Source organism: Spinacia oleracea, chromosome 6 (assembly GCF_020520425.1).
Source record: "Spinacia oleracea cultivar Varoflay chromosome 6, BTI_SOV_V1, whole genome shotgun sequence".
Taxonomy (NCBI): domain Eukaryota; kingdom Viridiplantae; phylum Streptophyta; class Magnoliopsida; order Caryophyllales; family Amaranthaceae; genus Spinacia; species Spinacia oleracea.
This window is the reverse complement of record NC_079492.1, coordinates 102,749,839-102,763,976: the sequence shown is the minus strand read 5'-3', so window position 1 is coordinate 102,763,976 and position 14,138 is coordinate 102,749,839. Positions and strand designations below refer to the sequence as shown.

At 35.3% G+C, this 14,138-nt stretch overlaps 2 protein-coding genes across 3 annotated transcripts; one reads left to right on the top strand and one right to left on the bottom strand.

Moving 5' to 3' along the window:
• Positions 1-3,698: 3,698 nt before the first annotated feature.
• Positions 3,699-9,777, top strand: LOC110792685 (mitochondrial uncoupling protein 2). Of its 2 annotated transcripts, none has more exons than XM_021997504.2 (9): positions 3,699-3,972; positions 5,210-5,409; positions 5,510-5,588; positions 5,768-5,901; positions 5,975-6,073; positions 6,173-6,277; positions 7,071-7,145; positions 7,362-7,448; positions 9,271-9,777. In XM_021997504.2, the coding sequence occupies exons 2-9, from the start codon at positions 5,287-5,289 to the stop codon at positions 9,292-9,294; spliced, it is 726 nt and encodes a 241-aa protein (XP_021853196.1). In that variant the 5' UTR covers positions 3,699-3,972; positions 5,210-5,286; the 3' UTR covers positions 9,295-9,777. The 2 variants fall into 2 exon arrangements, with proteins under 2 accessions (XP_021853196.1, XP_021853195.1); XM_021997503.2 differs by having other exon boundaries at positions 5,191-5,409.
• Positions 9,778-9,854: 77 nt separating this feature from the next.
• Positions 9,855-13,055, bottom strand: LOC110792684 (protein GRAVITROPIC IN THE LIGHT 1). The gene is made up of 2 exons (XM_021997502.2): positions 12,192-13,055; positions 9,855-10,757 (listed from the first exon to the last, which is right to left on the bottom strand). Exons 1-2 carry the CDS (start codon positions 12,916-12,918, stop codon positions 9,988-9,990), a joined length of 1,497 nt encoding a protein of 498 aa, XP_021853194.1. The 5' UTR covers positions 12,919-13,055; the 3' UTR covers positions 9,855-9,987.
• Positions 13,056-14,138: the final 1,083 nt, after the last annotated feature.

Here is a 14,138-nt window from a genome sequence, read left to right as displayed (position 1 = left end):
AGCTTGATAATTGAGTAATCATGAGCTCTTAGTCTAATATAACTGGTTGTAGTGGCTCGGTGTAGACACATAATCCCTCGCTCTCATCTTGAAATTTTGAGGAGAAATTAATTGGTTTCAGGGGAAAATCAGATGCACTGGAAACTAGATCTTAGTTTCTTTCTAGATCTTAATTTGATGTTTTTCCATCCGAATATCCTTCGAGTAATTAGCATCTAGTCAAAGTACTACAAATATATCATCTTTTGTGAAATTTTAATTGGTAAAAAAAAGTATGAGGCAATTTAGAATTGGGCATTAGTATTCTTAAAGCTAGGGCTTTTGTATGATGTGAAGTGGGAGTAGCATCTATTCAGATCCTGTGTGGTACTCATCCATGCTCAATGAGAACATGAGAGTTGTGTCCCACTGAATAGATTTAACCGCTCTCTTGGTTTCTAAAAGTCTTTATGGATTGAACCGATTGCTATAGTCGTGAGTTCTACCTTACTCTAACAAGTAACCAAGTAAACTACTTGTTAGGAGCAGTAGAATGCAAATGCCAATATTTCTGCACACTTGTCTGTCTTAGTTTTGAAAATTGTAGTCCAGCTAATTGCTCAAATGGAACCTTTTTACTACTCTTCCGATTCTCGTCACTCAATTTACAGGTTAATTTTTTTTTTCCAGAGAGCTTATCCTTCAATTTTCTTGTTGCGGTTATATGTTGGTTTTGGATCGCACAAACTGGAAGACAGAGATCCTCACTGGACTCTTAGTTCCTTATATTTTCTTCATTCTTCCTTGGGTGGTGTTCGACCTTATGAGGAACGTTAATGTTCAGTAACCTTGTATTTAAAGGTCGTCTCTATGTTGAGGTCTCTTCTTACCTATTTGTTTGGCATTGTAGGGGAAAGGTTAGAATGTGGAATGCTTTTGTGACTGTCATATTGCGCGTTTTCTTTCCAAAAAAAATAATCCCGGTATTGACTTTTTCCCTAGGATTTATTTTGTTAGATAAACATACTATAGCTATGGTATGCAACTTTATCTGTCATGATTCAGACACTTCTTCAACCTTGATAAAATGGTTCGTATTCTTTAACTTTATCTCTAAATTTGACACTTTTTTTACATTTTCTTCTTGTAGTGAATCTTGGGACTGGTAAGAGTGGCATAAGTAAGAGTTTTTTGGCTACCATTTTGGTATGGGTGATTACTTCTCTGTTATACTATCTATGCTCGTCACAGTTCTCCTCATGCGAAGGAAAAACAGATGCCGACAATTTTCAAGAAAGATTTTTTGTAAGTTCACTGTAGATTAATGTATAAAATCAGTTCTAATGTCAAATTTAGTCTCGCTGTTGGCTGTCACGTTGAACCAAGGAAGCGCATTGAACATACAAGTCAAGGGTTAAAACTTCAAGGTTTTGATCATAATGCTCACAGAGGGGGCTACAAAAAAAGGTCTTGTTATATGGTAATTAAAACTCTGAAAGCCAGTTTATGGTTCCTATTACTCCCTATGTATTTATTTAAGAGATACACTTGCCTTTTCCGACCGTATTTATTTAAGAGACACACTTGCCATTTTTAGTAACTTATCAACCCCACTATCTAATTAAATAATACATCTAATCTACCCTATGACCCACCACCCTATTAAACAAATAATTTCATAAATCCACCCCATCTCCCACCCCCCAAAATGACATGGTCCCCACTTGTTTACTTATTAAAATATCTACTCAACCCCACTTGCTTTATTATTTTATTTCTTTCAATTATTCTTCTTAATACATGTGCCCGGCCAAGCGTATCTCTTAAATAAACACGGAGGGAGTAACTTTTTATCCACTTTATCTTATTTTTTCTAATAAGAGTATTTGGGACTCTATTGTTGGTTATAAATATTTTGATTTGTAATCATTCTCTTTGAGAATTAGGGATTTCATAGAAATTAATTACTGGTTTATGGACAATGCATATACCCAAGTGATTGGGTTGGGGGTACGTGGCCGAGAGGGTTTCTAGGGGAAGTTATTATACATTCTAGGTGTGTTAGAAATACTTTTAATTCTTCTTTAGTTGGGAAGAAACTTAATTTCTTATTATTTTGACACATGTGCACGATGACATGGAGAGAAAGCATTGTATATGTAGAGAAATGTTTCATGAACTTTGTCGATCATTTGTTTCCATTTTATACCTTTTGGCAAGTACTTTATAATTGTTATTTTTTTTTTCCCGCTAAGCTCTTATCTCGGGTTTTCTCCCCTAAACGCTTAGCTTGTTTGCTAAGTTGGTTCTGACAATTGATTTCAATATCATTTAATTCGTCAGAACAAAATTATTCTACGAGTTGACATTATTGGAATAACGAGTTGACATCATTTTAAATAGCAGGGTATTTCAAATGTGACTATTATTAGTAACTAAGGTACATTCTGCATTAGTTAAATTAATTCTTAATTACTTAATTAGGCAACCTAATTACCCAACTTATTGCAAATCGATTTCAATTTCTTGGGGGACCGCGCACGGTCCAACAATTACTAATCCGAAAGCCAAGAAACATGTATGAAGCACAGATTAAGCAATACATAGGATTTTTGGAGTTTGGGTATCGACAAAAGGGTATATTAGGGAAAAGAGTCACGGAAGAAGAAGAAGAAAGGGATGTTGGAGTTTGGGTATCGACAAAAGGGTATATTAGTATTTTAGGATATTTAAGTGTCATTAACTTGTCCTGCATATAGGATTTTTGTTATGTATTTTAATACTTGCGATAAAAAAATAACACAAATTCTTATTTACAAGTGGTGTATAATAAATATTTTTTTAATATTTATTACCTTAAAAATACACCACTTTTGTATTTACTACGTTAAAGTATGTTTTCATTTGTAAACACTACCACTTTACAATTTTCTCATTTTAAAATTAAGACATCTCCTTCGTTTCTTAATCGTTTAATGTGATTCAAAACTCATTCTTCTCATTTATGTGTAAGGATTCCTTAGAGACATTTCTTTTAAATTTTTTGTAAAAGGTAAAACAAATTAAATAATATTTGTAAAATTTTAAAATACTTGTGAATTATCAAACGAATTGTTTTGAATTGTCAATCTCAGTGAAATCCTTATAGGAAAAGGAAAGTAATGAACTTTGAATCAATTTAAACGTTAACGATTAAGAAACGAAAAACATATCTTAATTTTAAAATGAGAAAAATAAAAATTGGTAGTTATTCCAAACAAAAACATACTTTAAGATAGTAAATTAAAATAAATTTCTTAAGGTAGTAAATACAAAAGTGGTGTGTTTTTAGTGTATCAGTAAATACCAAAATTTCCTAAAATTTAACTCAAAATGCTTAAAATTATGATAATTTTTTTTTAATAAAAATTATTTCTTCAAAATCATTGATAACCTGTCATATTAATTATTTAACCCTTTAAAATGTTTATCCAACAACTTTTTATTTATATAACATAAAAGTTACAAAAAAAGACTATTTTACAAAAATTGCATATAAGTTTATCTCGGTAAGATCTTTTGGAAAATTAATGGTGCTAAAGTGAGAAAAATGGCGTGAAAACAACACTAATCACTAATCAGTTGAAGATGCACTGAACCAGAACCTGCCCCCACATTTATAGTGAACCCATTTCTTGTCCTTTTCACTCTTCAATTCTCACAAATAAACAAACAAAAATCAAATAATAGAACACAAAATATAAAAATCTGAGGCAATTCAAGTAGCTGCAGAAAAGAAAAAGGCCCATATTCTCTTCCAATATCTACATCTTACTGCCCAAAAGGCAAAAATCTCACTAATCACTGTCACCCAGTTATTAAATCTCAACAACAAAATTCTGGGGTTGGATTTTTTTTGTTCGTTAATTTGCAATGCCGGGTCTCGGTGCTCAAACCGAGATCTCGTTTGCCAGTACTTTCGTTAGTAGCGCAATTGCTGCTTGTTTTGCCGAGGTAATGAATTCACCATTTCCCCAATTGATTATTTGGTTTTGTTGTAAGAAAATGATGTTTTACTGTTTAGTGTGGTGATTTGATGTTTGATTTAGTAGATTTCAAGTAGTATCAAATGCGACTATTTCTCATGTTCGATGGTCATGGGTTTGGTTTGCGGTAGATGTTCTTCTGTTGCTCCGAAATTAATGCAGAGTATTTTATCTATTATTACCTGTGATCAATGTTACTGGAATTCGGCTAGTAATGTCGGTTGAAGTTAAATTTTGGGTGTTTATGGTCTAGAATGATTAGCGAAGTGTCAAGCCTCCACACCCCTTGTGATCATGTCAATGGGTCGAGTATCAAACACGGGTACTTGATGTGTGAAATGAGAAGTGCGAGTAACATAGGATGTGATTTATTTTTTTTGTCAATTTATCCAGTTGGGTGATTGATTGTACTCCATATGAGATGCGTTCGAATGTAGGTCAAAATATTGTTTATACACCCGGTGCACAATGCTCACTGTGCACCCTGTTTTACAAAGAACATATAGTTCAAACACAAAGAACATATTTTTCATACCCAAAGAACATATAGCCAATGAACATATAACCAATGAACATATAGTTCAAATCCATAGAACATATAGTTTAAATATTTCACTAGTACATGTACATTGAAATCGTTCTCAATGTTCATTAGATTTTCAATAAGTGTTCAACAGGGTGCACAATGAGCACTGTGCACCCGGGTGTATTATCCAAATTGCGAATGTAGGTGTTAATTGGAGCACTTCCCACACGACTGAACGACCGCACATCTTAGCTAGTGCATTTTATTTCTGTTTTGGTAATTTTGCTTGTGCTTCAGCTAAGTTATCTGGCTGTGGTTGTCAATCTAAATCAGAACGCCAGGATTCAAGTTGTTAAGGGAGCAGTGTATCTGAAACATGTTGCTTTGTAAAATCAGCTAAATTCATTCATTGCTGAATATTAGTAGCTATGGATCCCCCCAGAGCACTATTGCAATGCCTCTATCTGACTATTTTGACTTCCACCTACGCGAGTATTTGGAAGGAGGGGGTGGGGGGTATTAAGATGTGTTTCTTGCAATTGCAAAAAGACTGTTTCCTTTAGACCCTTGAATTCTCTAAACCATATTCAAGGCATACTGAGATGGTATGCTGAGTTTTCTACTAATTTGGTATTTTGCTGTGATCGGACTAATATGCAGTTTTGTACGTTGCCATTAGACACTGCTAAAGTGAGGCTTCAACTCCAAAGAAAAGCATCTTCAGCTGATGGAGCTGTTTCAGCCAAGTATAGAGGCATGGGAGGAACTATACTTACAATTGCAAGAGAAGAAGGCTTACCTGCTCTTTGGAAGGGTATAGTGCCAGGGCTGCATCGCCAATGTCTCTATGGAGGCTTGAGAATCGGCCTGTATGATCCTGTGAGTTTGAGATAGATTATTTTCGTATCTGTATACATTTATGTCCTTTTGCGTTTATGTATCATAGTATTGACGTATCCTTTACCCTCGTACCCTGCAGTTTAAAATGTTCTTTATTGGAGCTTTTCTCTTTGGAGATTTCCCTCTATTCCAAAATATACTAGCTGCCCTATTAACTGGTCAGTTATATTACTTATATATCTGTCATTCAGGCTACTAAAATCACCTATTGATTGTGTTATAAAAATTTCCTAAATTATTTGTAGGACTATTTTCTATATCAGTGAATCTTTGTGCTAAACTAATGCTTCCAGCTTCATTTTCTAACTGTCTTAACTGGCAATTATGTGGTGAACAGGTGCGATTGCTATAATTATTGCCAATCCAACTGATCTTGTTAAAGTTCGACTCCAGTCTGAAGGAAAATTGCCACCTGGAGTGCCTAGGCGTTATTCAGGAGCCCTGGATGCCTATAGTTCCATAATAAGACAGGTAATATTTTGAGAGATTTTACTATTCGAATTAATTGTTTTGGATACATGATTTATGAATCTTATGCTACTAGGAAGGACTCTTAGCTCTTTGGACTGGGCTTGGACCCAACATTGCCAGAAATGCAATCATAAATGCTGCTGAACTAGCCAGTTATGATCAAGTGAAACTGGTAAGTTCACGATGTCATCTTAGGTCTATCAACTAGAGGATTCTTCTCTTGTCTGTCTGTCTGTCTGTCTGTCTGTCTTATAGTTTTATGCATATGCAGACTATTTTGGCGATCCCAGGATTCACAGATAGTGCACTTACTCACATCCTAGCTGGTTTAGGTGCAGGGTTTTTTGCAGTCTGCATTGGATCTCCCTTGGATGTGGTAAGCTTCCTTGGGGCATGTACTTTTACCTTTTTGTAGTGATATGGTACTATTTTGAGATTGCTATTTGGTCTCTGTTAAATCCATCCAATTGATGTCAACTTAGGGGTATTTGGTGGATAGTGTTTACACTAAGAATTACAATGATAGAAAACTAGCTCTTCAAAAAGTATGTCTTAAGTGCTTCTTGGAGTACACATAACTACAGAAGTAACAGAGATACAGAACAGAAGTACATAATTTGTGCACAGATTATAACTCAGAATTACTCGTAATATTATTATAAGAGTTGCATGATAATCCCATCCACAAAGCTAATTCATCGATTTTATTCTCCACATCTATAACATCATGGTGCAAATGATATTAGTCATAAGGATTTAACATTATCTGATGAATGTATACTGTGGTCTAGGATGAGATCAGCTATTTCGATGTATAGTACTTCTGATGATTTTATTTACTTGCATCATAGCTGCATGGCACCCATTTTGTTAAAAGATTGGAGAAGGTAAACAAATGAATTAATAAAAATATCTTAAACACCAGCTAGAGGACCCTTCCCACATACCGGTGTCAAAGTTACTTGAACTAATTCTGTCTTTACCTTCTCTATTCTCTTCTTCAAAATATGTGCCATGGATTTGTGATGCAAGTAAATAAAAATAGAGGAAGTATATTTTTTGGCAAATTCTTATTTAGAAATTACAACGACTTAATTCCTTATGGGTTAGTCGATTGATATCAGCATGGATTGTCTGGTTTTCTAAATAAAATAAAATATTGTTACCAGGTGAAATCCAGAATGATGGGAGATTCAACATATAAAAGCACCGCTGATTGTTTCATCAAGACATTAAAGAATGAGGTACACAGTACTCTTTGACTTGCCTTATGGTAGTGTAATATTCTCAGAGAAGGTAATGATTTATGGTTAAGTATTTTGTTTTTATTGTTTCTGCAACAAGGAGGGTGAGGCTGTGAGGGTGACATATGGTTCTAATATTGCAACTTCCTCACTGTGGGGGAATGCTTTAGTTTCGTTAGATCTGGTGTTCACAGCTTCAAGTTATTTATTTTGCAGGGACCATTAGCATTTTATAAAGGATTTCTTCTAAATTTTAGCAGATTAGGATCTTGGAATGTGGTCATGTTTTTGACATTGGAACAAGTAAGACTACTATCTTTTCGTGTTTGTTCTATGTATTTTCTTCATCTGTTCGAATCATTATCTATTGCACTTTAATTTCCTTTTCCGTAGTTCAGATCTGCTCTATCCCCCCCCCCTCTTCTTATAATGATAGCTTTCTTCTTGTCTGAAAACTTCATGCCGTAGGAAGTTTTCTTTATATATCCTCTTGCCACATGCTTCCAACAATTGCAATAGCACGTCACTAAAGCTTTGAAATCATTGCTATTTTACAATTCTATGCTGGTAAAATCAGAATTCATAATCCCCTGAATTATCTTAAATTTTTAATCGTGTTGTCCACATTCACAGAAACTCTATGGTGAACATTAGATATGACCAGCGGTCACTGGTCAGAACCATCCCACATAACGGCCTAGAATTGAACCGGGCCTGAATTGATTTTGACACGGGTGGGGCATGGGCTGTACATTCAAATGTTTGGAGCAGACTGACTTGCCCATGTATGGCCAGGCACAGCTAACTCCTAAAATTAGTCTACAGTTGGTTCAGCCTTAGTATAACTTCCATGCTCACCTGGCTTACCCAAGCTATCATATGACACATTCATTTGGCACGACCCAGTCAGAGGTTGGACCAACCTGTGTCCACCTTTGGACTGGACTGTGATCTTCTTAACAATTCAATTACAAAATCGACTGTAATGTCTTGCATCCACAAGTGCATCATACAATGATCCCCATACTGGAGAGACCAAGTATCTAACTTAGGCTCTAACTTTGTCCTCCTGTGTCTGCCAGAGCGGCACTGTGGCAGGGTTTTTGGCTTCAGATAAATCATAATCTTGATGAATCTGCAAGGTTAAGTTAACTAGTAAATTGAAGTTTAAAGTTTATTGGTTCTACTTTTGGAGGCTACTAAGGGTCCAAGAATTTCCTAATATCACCTCTTTGTCATCCTAGGTAGAGATGATTGAGAAAATTTCCGAGTCATGTTTAGAAGTCAAGACAAATTGAACTTCGGCAGTTCTTGTTGCAGGAGTCAAAGCCTCATTGTGAATATTGTTTTGTGAGCATTGATGTTGCTACTTTTTTCACAGTTTTGACAGATAAGGTATTGGCAGTCCAACTGCATGGAGACACTTTTACAAGTAATGTCTTTTTGCTTCTGTAGTTGCTGACATCCACTCCTCTTTGAAATGTTTAGGATTATTGGGTGATCAATTGTTCATTCACCAAACCATCTACTGCTTTTGTAGATGTCTCTACATAAATTCTAAATGCAAAATACTAACCTAACTAGGCTCTAAGAAATAGAAACTAATGGATAGGTGATTTAGACGGAAGTGGAAGAGGCTATTATATGGGTTTTACTTCCCCTGTTTTGATGGTTAAGTAAGATGATAGGATGCACCGATGCAAGGCAAATAACAAGGTCCTCAGCCTTCCTCTTCTTGGTCCTCTACGCCCCTTTTCTCTTTACTGCTATGCTGTCTGAATGAAGTTGCATCAGCCTGTGTTTGCTGGATTTTTTCTAGAACTACAACAACATGTATTCATCGTGAAAGTTGCTACATGTGAGATCCATATGAATGAATTGTTTGAATTTGTTTTCTTCTACCATTACTTTGTCGAAGAATGCGGAACTTGGTTTGTACTGTAGCTTTGATGTCAAATATCTTACTGTTATCAATTTAAGACTTCCAGTCACACAAATAGGATGCTTGTCTATATTCTACTAATGTCATAAATTTCCTTATAAATGTATCAGAGTTAAATGTTTTGACCTTTGAAGTTGCCATGAGGACTTGCTTGCTTAGGATTGCATTTTTTTTATATGACAGGTCAAGATGATGTTGCGAGGGTAGGCATAGTAATGCAATACTGCCTCCATTTTCTCGATCATCAGCACAGCCATGCCAAGAAATGCAACAAACTTCCTCGATGAGTTTTTCAGCTGCTACCTTGATTTTCCACGGAGTTCATATGCTTGATTCTATTAGCATATGTACAGCTGCTAGCGAGAAGTTGAACAGAATAAGATAAATTTTGATTGAAGTCTGGAAAGTATATAGTTATTCATTGTGTTGACAAAAATCCTGTTAAATTGCCTTGTAATTTTGAAGCTTATAGGTAGAATGTACACCATACACTTTTTGTCACCCTTGTGTAGTTGTGTAACATTTATCTCGCCCATCCTCACGAGTCACTTCCCATTTGTATTGCTATTGAAATTTCAAGGAATTGTACACTATAACATCCTATTCTCGATTCTTGAAGATGAAGAGTACTCTATATTAAAAATATGTGTGATTATTTATGAAAAATATTCTTGTATTTTGAAACTATTAGTCTTTGGATGAGATGTTGAGACCCAGGTTAAATTTGCAATAGCTCACCGTGAACATTAAAACAGGTCACCTCTAGATGCACAAAAATGTTGTGGATATTTGGCAGAAAATCATTTCTGTTTTCTTGTGAACTAGTCCATTGAATTACAGGTGAGGAAAAAACAGTCCTAGCACATTGTACAAGCTAACTAAATTATACTGATGAACCATTCAGTTCCTTGGCACAAGATAAACCCGAGCCTTGACAACAGAACCGTTGCCCAACTTGAATCCAGGACTTACTGGGAATCCGACAACTTGACCTGGCGGGACTTTTCCAGCAGGATACCTCACAACACTTTCCATATAATCCATGTGAAACTCAGCCCCTCGACTTGCCTCAAAGTGGCTTGGAGGTGGGTCAAGTGAGAACGCAAGCAAATGAAGCAACCAAACCGCCTTGGCTAACCCAAGGAACTCGGTGTAAAAAGGAGTCCTAGGATGGGTGCCATTCAGAAGCTGATTCCTCTGATCCAAATTAGCAAAAAGGGATTCTTCCATTTTGGGATGGACTATTTCTTGGTACTTGTTACTACAATAGACCCCAAATGGAGAGCTTGGTAAGATGCCAAGCAACTCAGAAGGGTCCATAGATTTCATATCCCGAAACTTGGAGAAACATTCATTCCGGAATTGGGAAGGGTTGAGGAGTGAATAAAGGGTCCCATCCATGTAGAAAGTCTCATGATCGAAACCTTGGAAGATTTTACGAAGGACATAGGATTCAAGGGCATACTTGGTTTGGTGTTGGTGGGGATTTGTACTTGAAATGGCGGTTGATCCAGTGGTGGAGATAGCAGCTTCAATTGAACGGACAGCAGCAGAGAGGTCCCAATGAGCAGAACGCATGAGAGATACAAGGTAAGAAGTGAAAGATTTCGATGTTTCTCTAACTTGCTTCATTGTTACTCCAAACATGTCTGGTGTTGGAGATGTTGGCACTGCATATTAAGCCAACAAAAACATGAAACAATGTAAATTACATCAACATCCTTTTCAATCATATACTACTTTTCTGTTGGAGCTAAATAATTATGCATTCAATTATGGAAATCTAAAAAGAAATACTTGGTGATTATTCTAGGAACATTTTTGCTTTCGCTTTTCATCATTGAAACCTTTTCAAAGGTTAGCAACTTTATACTCTATTATTATTATTATTGATCTCAATTCTTCTTTCTTACTCTACTCGACAAACTCGATTTACCAGGATATTCTCTGCTTTTAATAACTTTTTGTCTAAAGTAGATGATATGTTTTGTGTCAACAAGACTAACAGAGAAAGATCCTGGATTCCTGGGTGTTTTCTAGCAGGGGGGATTTTGGAATAAAAACATACTTCGTCAGTTCCGCAATAGATGCATCGTTTCACTTTTGGACACTATTCATTAACTAACTTTGACAATTATTCTTTTACATTATGTAAAAACAAACATAGTCAAGTGAGATCCTGTTAACTTCGTATTAATATAATTTTTACTTACACGTAATTAGAGATATAAATGTTCAAAGAAGCATGTTGGGATACACATCTATTGCGGAACGGAGGTAGTACGAGATTAGATCAAACGATCCAATCTCGTAGATTAGTTCATCGGTTCCTCGTGCTCTGGTCGTCAAATGATCAATGTACGTATATGGAAAATTTACGTAGATTACAATTCGCCTCTCTAGTTGCAAAACATTGCATCATGCTATATAAGTGAAGCACAAGAATTACAAACTCCAAATCCATTAATCATAAGCTTTATCCGAAGCCGAAAATTTATTAGATAAACTATGTAACGTGTAGAAATTGTTCATTATCCCAACCATAATAAATTGATACATTAAGCTTAATGATCATGAAAGTTCAACCTAAAGTACCTAACTAACAAAGGTTGTTACTTTTCACCAGAAATTCAACAAAGTGTGTATACGGATTACGGAGTATGTTTTCCAACTCATTCGAGTGCGTACTGACTAACTAAATTTTCAGTTCAGTTCAGTAAAAATTCGCAATTTAGAAGGTGGACCATAGTGCACATTGAGCATGGTGCATCATAAAAACACTAGCATATAATCAAAAGAACATCTGGTTACGTAAAAAGAACATGAATATATTTTAAATTTATATTTTTAATAAATAGTGAAAATAACATAATATTTTTTATAACAAAAAAGTGAACAATTATAACGCATGTTCTTTTGTCGTAGTATTATGTTTTTGTTTTTTATACACATATGTTCTTTTGGTGCACAGTGAGTCCATCGTCCACGGATTGGTAAAAAAAATTACTTCAATCAAGTTCGATTTAACCAAAATAACATAACCAACATGAAAAATGTCTAAAATTAGCAACAAAAAGAAGGAACTCCGTAATAAAAAAAATTACCTTGATGTTGAACAAAATTACCACCTTTCTTTCTAGAAGAAGACCTCCCATTTTTTTTACCATTACCACTCACATTCAAAGCACTCACTTTTAATCTCAACTCCTCCAACTCAACCTCCTTAGCCTTCACCTCCTTCTTCATCTCCTCCATCACCGCCTCATACGGCGCCACAACCTCGCTCACCGTCTCCGCTGCTCTCACCACCACATTCTTCCTCTCTCCTCCTCTCCTAAACCTCTCCCTCAACACCCCCATCCGCCGTAGCTCCGCTACCACCTCCTCATCAGCCACCCTCATTTTCTCCGGGTCCCACGGGCTATGTGCCTCCTGTAACTTCGCATACGCTTTCTTCAACGATGAAATTGAGTCAAACACTTGCCCCATTACCATCCATACATCATTTTCTCTCTCCTCTCTTCCCCAGTTAGCAGTATTATTATGGTATCTTTTGCTCTGTAATTCTTCCTCTGTTTCTCTTGCATCTTCATAGATTTCCCCGCTTTCTTGCTCTTCTTCTTCTTTAGTAGAAGAGGAACTGTAGCCTTCATCATCATCGTTTTCTGGGTTTGTGAGCTTTGATTTTAGTTGGGTATTTGTTGGCTGTGAAAATCGATCCGGGGTCATATCAACTTGGTTCATGAATCTATTGCTTCCTAAAGGGTGGAGTAAACAAGAAGCTGTAACTCTTTGGATCAGATCAGAGAAGTTGGTCACCTTCTTTGCCATTTTTAGGAGAGAGAAAATGAGGAGACTAAAAATGGGAGTGCAGAACTGCAGAGTGTGGAGTGAAGTAAAGTGGGGAGTTTGTGGGTTTTGATTTTGATGAGTTAATTATGGAGGTACAAAGAAAAGAAGGGTAGGATATGGGACAAATTTTTGGCAATATAATACAAAGTTTTTTAATTTTATTTTTTAATTTTGGGGAGTTGATTATACATTTATACCCATATGCCTGTATTAATTGTTCATATGTTACTAAAGTACTCCCTATTAATTATGTCATTCCCGTCAAAAAAAATTATGTCATTAAAGGTTGATGATTATTTAAGTGATTGGTCTTTGTTTGATTTATTATCGCATCTTCTTGGATCTAAAAAGTTACACTTCCCCACTCCCGTCTTCTGTAGTTTGTATTTTAAAAATAGATACACTTTACTTAAACGGTTGTATTTTAAAAAGATATATACTTTTATTTTTTGACATGTTTTGATCCCTACTTTCAATTATATTAATATATCTCTATTTCTTGTGGTGCTTACACTTATATCATCTTTTTTTTACTATAATAAATAATTCACCCATTATCCCACTTTCATCTTATTTAAATAAATTCAACTCACTCTCCTAAAACTATATGTCGGTCAAAGTGTATCTTATTTTAAATACGGAGGGAGTAGAGGATTATGATTTATACTCCATTCGTTTCTTTTTGTTATTTACGTTCTTTTTTGGTGTTTCAAAATGTTCTTTAAATTTTACTTCTATATTATCACAAAGATGCTTAAATATTCTATCAAAATTTGTGTCCAATGATTATTTTAACCAATTAAACTCATTGGGTCATTTAATGTTTCACACTTTCTAATGGAACATTAAATATTTCTCATTTTTCCAATATCTAATTTTGATAAAAGTGAAAACATTATAAATAAACGAAATTTTCCTTGTTTAAATTAAAAAAAAAATAGAGGAATCTCAATGCACATTAATTAGTCATTAGTAACGTGCAAAAGGCCAAACGTAAAAAACAAAATAAACGGAGGAAGTAGGTGATTAAAAATTGGGCTAGGATTTTTGGGTTGATTTACTTGGCATAAAAATACTATGTATTTCGTACGTTTTTAGGGCTGCCTAAACATGTGTACTTTTTTGACCGGATTATTGATGATCAACTTCCTTATGGTGATTTTATGAAAGTCACCACTTTCATTTATCTTGTAGTTCAT